Here is a 7,517-nt window from a genome sequence, read left to right as displayed (position 1 = left end):
TCTTGAAGCCTTTCTTGAATTGCTTGGCTGAGAGTGTCTTCTTTGCGGTCTTGGAGCGCTTTAAAGGGTGAGTTTGCCGCCTTCATGGTGCCTCCTTCCTTGGTCACCTTGAGGCATAAGCGCTTGGCTGCAGCGCACGAACGACTTGGCCGTTGATGGTCGCACTCACGTACATGAGCTTTCTTGGTGGGTGCATGTGGGTGGCTCTTAACTGTGCTAAGGCGTTGGAGCGAACCCATGTTGTGTTGGGGTTCCTCCACCAACGTTGTGAAGTGGCCCTTGAGCTGTGTGGCAAGGGCATTGAGAGACTTCTTCTCTGGATAATCACATATCCAATGAGGCCTATTACATATGAAGCATGGGCTTCGATGCTTGGGTGGTTGTTTGTTCAATTTACTTTGCCCGCTTTTGCCGCTAAGAGGTCTTTTTGTTTTGCCCCCAATCCTTCTGGTTATGCCCTTTGTCCTTTCGACCCTCTCCCTCATCTTTACCTTGGTTGGGCCTCTTGTCCTTAAGTTGGGCGGAGTAATCGGTGAGTAATTCTGTAACGACTATGGCGTTATCGAGAATTTATATGCCTTACTCATCGAGTTCCACTTTGGCCCAATCCTTGAGGCCATCTTGGAAGTAGAAGAGAGAACCCTTGTCGGACATGTCGGTTATCTCAAGCATTAGGGCAGTGAAGTTGTTGATGTAATCGTATACGCTACCCGTTTGCTTGAGCCAACAAAGACGAGCTCTTGCTTTAATCTTCGCATTGCTTGGGGTACAGAGCTTCTGGAGTTCTTCTTAGAACTCAACCCATGTGTTAATGGCGTATATGCCCTTGACCATCTCACTATGCTTCTGTCGCCTCCATAGTTGTGCGGTGCCTACCTTCGATACCTCATCTCGAACACTAAGGGCATTGAAGTATTGCTATAGTCTGAAGACAAAGTTGTCTATGACAGTGACACTGCGTGCACCACCATAAGCGTCGAGATTCGGCACGTTAATACGATGATCATCACATGAGCTTGTTGAAGTTGGATTAATGGAGAGTGTGGGCTTGTACCAAGCCCAATATGAGTGGACTTCATCAACCTCCGTATAGATCGTTCATATCTCACTTTGCACGAAACTACTTAATTTCATAAACTCATCATGAAATGCTCGAAACTCCCTTTGGAGAGGGTTGGTTTGATTTTGAATCAGGGCCTTGGTGGCCATCGTAAATTTTTGATACTGGCCCTCGAAACCGTTGACCTTTACCTTCAAACTTTTGAGGGTATCTTGAGCAGCGGACATTGAAGTTTCGAGTGTAGCGATGTGAAGCTCCAAGGCATCAACGAAAGTTGCCTTGGACTTACTGTAGGACTTAGTCTACATGCGTCTTTCCTCGCGGCCACGGTTTTGCTCAAGTGACTCCACACTGACAACGCCCTCTTGTGATGTTTTAGGAGGATTGGCCATTGCTCGTGAGCTAGATTGCATGGGTGCAAATCTCAACTTTGAAACCACTTATCACTAGATGAGTATTTTGTGCAGCAACCTGTGCGGCACTTAAACAACTTCTATCACAAAAGTTGCTAAGTAAACCTATTGAACTTCTCAAGCCAGCCAAACAAAATAATTGCGGAAAGGCTAGAGATAAGAAAGAGCAATATGGTTAAAAATAATTTTATTACTCGCAAAAAAAAGAATACAAGAGATCTTACAAGGATGCTTGAGTTGCTAGGTGTGTTGTGTGATGTGGTGGTGAGCAAAATGGAGGGTGGCATTCCCTATCTATAGAGGAACTTGCCTATGTCTAAATGATTCATACAACTTGCCTAAATATCATCTAGGTTCTAGAGAGATTTAAGTATACACAAGTGTCGAAATATCTAGACATATATAAGTTGTACAAATGTGAGAGAATTCTAGAAATCGGGCCAGGCTTGCTCACTTTGGCTTGCAATCTTGGGCTGTCCGCTTGCTAAGCGCACCATGGCTTGCTAATTGCATGAGGCGGCTCACTGTTAAGCATACCCTCCTGCTAATGCATCTCGCCCTTGTGTGGACTTTTACTGAGCGAATCCGTGCGTGCCAATTTAGTCTCCATTTGTGGAAAATTTGAGTAGCCCGTGACATAGGGATGGACAATATCCATTCACCAACTTGGGGGGTAGTGTGGGAAAACACCTACCTATTTTTCATTGTAAATATTGATGCCTTACAAGGAAGATCTTGATAGTTGTCAAGCCCTAATTTGCAGGATTTGATTTAGTCTCTAATTTGTAGGGATTTGATTTAGTTTCCTTTCTTGTTGTCCTCTACATGTGAACATAATAAAATATTACAAATTTCTCCACGATAAAACCAATTTTTTCCTTTATGTTTGCCATTTTACACTGGACGTACATGCAACAAGTAAAAACCCAGGATATTTTCCCGACCCAGAAAAGTTCTATCCTATCCACCAAAATTTAAAGGAATTAATCCATTATATTAACATTTGAAGGATATGATTTAATTATATTTCAATATAAGCTAATTTCTTCATACATAGTGAGGAAAAAGATTCAGGTTGGAGGAAGTATTCCCTGTATCAGAAAATAATAAAGGATACACTTTTAGTGCCACCGGAGGACTTACAATTTGCATTTCTCGTGACAAACACTGAATCACCGTTTAGTTTGCTCTCTCTCATCTCATTTGTTGCTTCAAATGTTGATATTTGTTTCATGACATTTTGAATGCTATACCTCCTGAGCTTCAATCAGATGAAAGAATCCATAAAAGTCTTCTTTGTGGAAGAATTGATGTTAGATACAGCTACCTCATTGCTGCTATCAAATGTCACTTGACAAGTGTCTTCCCTTTCAAGCTGATTCAAACAATTATAAACAACTGAAATTTCACTTGGCATTTAATTCTCAATTTTACCATCCAAAATAAGTATATGCCCTAATCCAAACTAAAATACCAAGTCATCACCCAAATGAGGTACTGCAGAAGAGTGACGCTACACTTACAATGCTGGGATACAAACTTTATATCCCAACTGATGTTGGCATACACGTGGCCTTCGTACAGATCATCACATGGCAGTGAAATGCTAACATAAATGCGCAATGACTTAAAGTGGATTGTAAATTTGTAATAATGCCATATCAAGTGGGATACAAACTTTAAATCTAAACCTAGTAAGCATAGTGTTTTTGAATGATATCTGTATGCATTGTTTAAATCATTGAGAATGAGTAAATTGAAACATATAATCAAGTAAATAACGGGGTTCATAACATGAATATAATTTCAAACAGAATTAATCCAGAGTAATGGGAAACAACCAGTAGAAAAAACTCAAACAGTATTTACTCAGAGTTTTTGTAGTTTTTCTATTTAATTATCTTTTTCCCTTCATTGTTCATTTATCCTTTTTCTTCCCAAATTTTTCTTCTTTAATCTCCTTCCTTTTCTCTCTCCTCTCTGTCATGGAACTGTCTGCTACAGTGCTCATCACAGTAGCCATACCCAGCCTTGTGCAACCTCCCTTGTTTGCCTGGCTTGCCACACAGCCCTGATTTATTAGCCAGTGGACTTCTCATTATTATAACCAATTTCCTTTGAATAGGTTTTGAGATTTTCATTTGTAGGTATTATTTTAAAGAAAATTGCTGGTAAATTGTGGTGATAGTGGTTCCATCACCACAATTTGGGCAAGAAGACCAAAGAGAACAAGAATCTGGTTTGTTTTTAGTGCTTTAAACTATTTGGTTGTCAGCTTTTTCATTCCAAATTTTCATTTCTATCATGTTGATATACATTGTTGCCCTCATAAACTAAGCTTCAATAGGAACTGAAGTAATGACAGACAGATCTTGGGGCATCTTTTTTAAAATTTAGGGAGGAGAGTAGGTGTTGGGCCAAGCCTGAAGGGAGTGACCAGAATTTTCACGTCATAAACCAGACAAGGAAGTTTAAATGATTTACCTCTTCAATGTCATTATAAGAGAAACATCCATCATCCAACCTTGAATACAAGCTTCTTTCTATGTCATTGTCTTCCCCCCTTCTATTTCTTCCTGAGGCAAAAAGAACAGTACGAATTATTAAGCATGCCGGTTTTAACACCGTGTCATTACAAAATAGTTGTATGTAAAAAGGAACAAGAATGATAGCATACCAATTCTGACTTTACCAACTCAATTCTCTCCTCTAAGTCCAAGATGTGATGTTTTAGTCCCTGGAAAAGTTAAGAGGAAACATATTAGATGAAAAAACGAACAATGCATTTTAGATTGAGAAGTTAAATACAGAAACTAAGAACATCAGGAATGGTACCTCACGTCTCTGAAGTTCAACTGACCGAGCTAATGCCTGCCTTCTATTCAATAAATTTTGAGGCCTCAATTTAAGAGGGCGCACATAATTCTTCCCACGATAGACAATAATCGCTATGCCTTTGGGAGTCTTATCTAAAGACACTAGCACTCCACCACTCTCAGCCTCTAAGGAAATTGCAATCTGCTTGACTTGCGCAAAACTTTTTCCTTTGACAATTATCTTTACCAACTCCCTGTACTTCCAATGCAAATGCATGTTTTCTATGGTACCATCATAAATCCCTCGTCTACCTGAAACAGAAAGTGAAAAAATATTTTGACTATTTCCCTCTGGGACTGTTAAGTAGAATCAAGGTGCCAATTCTTACCTAGCAGCAGGTAGGGTTTCATACTCAGACCCATTTTACGAAGTAAAAATCTCTCCTCGTTAGTTATGGTTTCCAAGTCAGATGGGAGCTCTGCTGGGTCCAGACTTTCCTGTACTTTTGCTAAAGCCTTATCAGCCATTTTCAATTTCCTTTTCGCCTATAACCATCAAGAATTAAAAACAAGCCATTAATCTACAGTGCAACTGAGTATTATTATGAATCTTGTAGTCTTTCTGGTAAAATGTAACTTTAGTATATATGCCACTTACAAGAGCTAATTTTTGCTCAAGATATCTGAGTAACGAAGCATGTCTACTCAAAGTTGAATCTCTCATCATTTTTTCCACATCTTCATAGCTTGGCTGCCTTCCCCAGCGAGAGGTTGCTGCCAAGGTCTCGGCAAGGGTACCAGCAACCAATGAGCCTACAAAACCTTTGGCTTTCAACTCAATCAAGGCCGAGGCAACATGTCGTGCTTGTTCTTCCTCATCTTGTCGAATATCTGTTAGTTTTGACCTCTCTTTCACTGCATCTGTAACCACAGGTGGCAAGAAATCATTACCCCTGTAAAATACAATATAATCCTTGTTTCTACAAAGCAGTGTTCCCCCTGTCAATTTCTGCATGCAGAAATGCAAATATTGTGAGCTTTTAGAAAATATAGCCAGCAACTATGTGCTCAAAGTAACTGGCAATTTGGACCAAAAAATGGCCAAAAATAAAAAGACAGGCAAACACTCTTAAAATTTAGCACAACTGTGGTGAAATAAAAAAAAAAAGCTCATCTAGATACCAAGGAAAACATCAGGAATTCAATACTCATGCTCAACCGGCAATATCACATGTCTCACCTTGAGTTCCTCTGCCATCCTCTCATTACGTGTATTCATTACATCGCGTTTGATAGCTATCTTAGCAATGGCACTTTTTTCCCATAGCTTTACCATGGCCTTAGCTAGGCCTTGTAGTTCTCTGTTCCTTCCTAGGACAATTCAAGTAAATACAAAGTCCTTAAGAGGGCACAATTTGGTGAAAACTACAGTCGTTTGCATAAGATTTTACATACCAAGTGCAAAATGTGGAGGTGTTTTTCTGGCAAGCCTACGAAACTCCGTTGTTTCACAGTCTCTTAGACCAGGCTTTATACCATAAGGAAGAAGTCTGAGTGGGGGTTTATAATCAGGAACCACAGGAGGAAGTAAGTCTGCATCGACAGGCAATGGTTCACGGCCAGGCCAATCTTTAAAGCGTGGACCAAGCTCATCTAGCAAATAGTTGAGTTCACATAAGTCCATGAGTTCTTCTTTAGATAGGTTCTCCAAATTATTTGCAGAATCAGGTACATAAGACTCCATAGCTGATCTTGGGGGATGCTCTCCAACATTACGCATTACTTCATTCGTAACGTCTTGTGTCTGTTGTGTATGATTGTGTTTGGTAAAAGATTGGACACAAGGTAGTTTATAGGCCATTCCCCTGAACAACACTACTGAGCTGCCTGATCTCCATATAACCAAACCTCCAGTTCTTCTCTGAAGAAACATAAACCATAACTCGAGTAAAATTCTAGTTTAACCAATTCAGCAAATACAATATGAGCGTGCCAAATCATTAGAAGCTCAGGAAAAATAGAAAATTATAAACACTAACCTCTAAAATCTCATGAGTTCGCTTCATTTGAAGTGAATGAGGTTCTTCAAACTTCAATTTCACAACCTCATCCAACTTCCACTTCTCATGAATACTATCCACCAATGCTTGTGTAATCCCTGCACTCCCTACTTTTGTCCTCTCAAGCATTCTCAGAGAAATGTTCCGAAGTCTCTGTAATTCATGCTCGGGGATCATTTTCTCAGCCAATTCCGTGTTGCTTCTCCTTCTCCTATCCGTATTTCTCTTCCATGGTAACACACTTGGATCATCAACCTCATGATATCCCTTTATTTGCTTCTGATTTAAAGAACCCACTTCTCTGTGCCTGTCTTTTGATAACTCAATAGGGTTTGCATCAATTTTCACTTCATCTGTCTTAAGTTCCTTATTATAATCACCTTCTTTATCCAATTCTATAACAGTTTTTTCTTTAACAGCACTATGTACAACAGTTTTTTCAAAAGAACCAAGCAACCCATCATCACCAATATCTTCTTTTTTAGTTGTAATTTTAGTTTGAGGAGAATCAAACTTGATTTCTTTGGAATCAGTTCCATGAATCCAAGGAGCTGAAACAAAACGATTTGGCAAAGCAGAACTAAACGGTTCACTCCTAACCCGTGACTCCACGTCGGTCTCCGGCTCATTTTGCACTTCTTCTTCTTCTTCTTCTTCTTCTTGCCAGGGAAACTTTTCTCTTGGTGAAATGACTTTGTGCGACCACTTGTGACGAATTTGCTCGAAGAAGCTTGGCTTGACCTTTCTCTTAGTCCTTGTTGTCCCAAGTTGAGCTTGGATTGTGAGATGAGAAAAACAAATTCCAATTCTAATACTTCTAAAGCTGTTTGAACATTGGGATTGGGGTTTCAAAGGAAGATAGTGCACGGCAGGTTGAGTTAATGGTGAATATTTAGCTTGAAGCACCACAACATGAGCCATGGCCATTAAATGAATACGGAAAATCCAGTTTTATGATTTTGTAGTTGCTTGGTTTCTGCAATGGGTTCCATCGTGCAGCAAAGATGGGCCGTGGCGGGCCGGAATAGCCCATTGCCTGTGCTCCTAGCCGCTAATAATAAAAAAAAGAAAATTATCAGTCATATACCTTTAAATGACACTCGTATTAAACGTATGTGAATATTTTTTAAGTGTATCGCTCGTGTACCCTAAGTTAATAAAACACTTC

General features: G+C 39.8%; 1 protein-coding gene across 8 annotated transcripts; it reads right to left on the bottom strand.

The window, feature by feature from the left end:
• Positions 1-2,486: 2,486 nt before the first annotated feature.
• Positions 2,487-7,291, bottom strand: LOC102612962 (CRM-domain containing factor CFM3, chloroplastic/mitochondrial). Of its 8 annotated transcripts, none has more exons than XM_025097605.2 (9): positions 6,329-7,291; positions 5,745-6,210; positions 5,530-5,660; positions 4,948-5,298; positions 4,679-4,835; positions 4,309-4,601; positions 4,151-4,210; positions 3,958-4,045; positions 2,487-2,848 (listed from the first exon to the last, which is right to left on the bottom strand). In XM_025097605.2, exons 1-8 carry the CDS (start codon positions 7,274-7,276, stop codon positions 4,040-4,042), a joined length of 2,412 nt encoding a protein of 803 aa, XP_024953373.1. In that variant the 5' UTR covers positions 7,277-7,291; the 3' UTR covers positions 2,487-2,848; positions 3,958-4,039. The 8 variants fall into 8 exon arrangements, with proteins under 8 accessions (XP_024953373.1, XP_024953369.1, XP_006475466.3 ...); XM_025097601.2 differs by having other exon boundaries at positions 2,487-2,871; positions 3,958-4,049; positions 6,329-7,290; XM_006475403.4 differs by having other exon boundaries at positions 3,958-4,049; positions 6,329-7,290.
• Positions 7,292-7,517: the final 226 nt, after the last annotated feature.

This window comes from Citrus sinensis, chromosome 1, assembly GCF_022201045.2.
Source record: "Citrus sinensis cultivar Valencia sweet orange chromosome 1, DVS_A1.0, whole genome shotgun sequence".
Lineage (NCBI taxonomy): Eukaryota > Viridiplantae > Streptophyta > Magnoliopsida > Sapindales > Rutaceae > Citrus > Citrus sinensis.
The sequence above is the reverse complement of the archived record's forward strand: the minus strand, read 5'-3'. Positions and strand labels throughout refer to the sequence as shown.

Coding starts and splice junctions, on each gene's coding strand:
- LOC102612962 (XM_025097601.2), bottom strand. CDS start 7,276: ATGGCCATGGCTCATGTTGTGGTGCTTCAAGCTAAATATTCACCATTA. Junction 5,661..5,744: donor ACCTCCACATTTTGCACTTG/GTATGTAAAATC, acceptor GAATTGTCCTAG/GAAGGAACAGAGAACTACAA. Junction 4,602..4,678: donor GAAACCCTACCTGCTGCTAG/GTAAGAATTGGC, acceptor TTTCTGTTTCAG/GTAGACGAGGGATTTATGAT.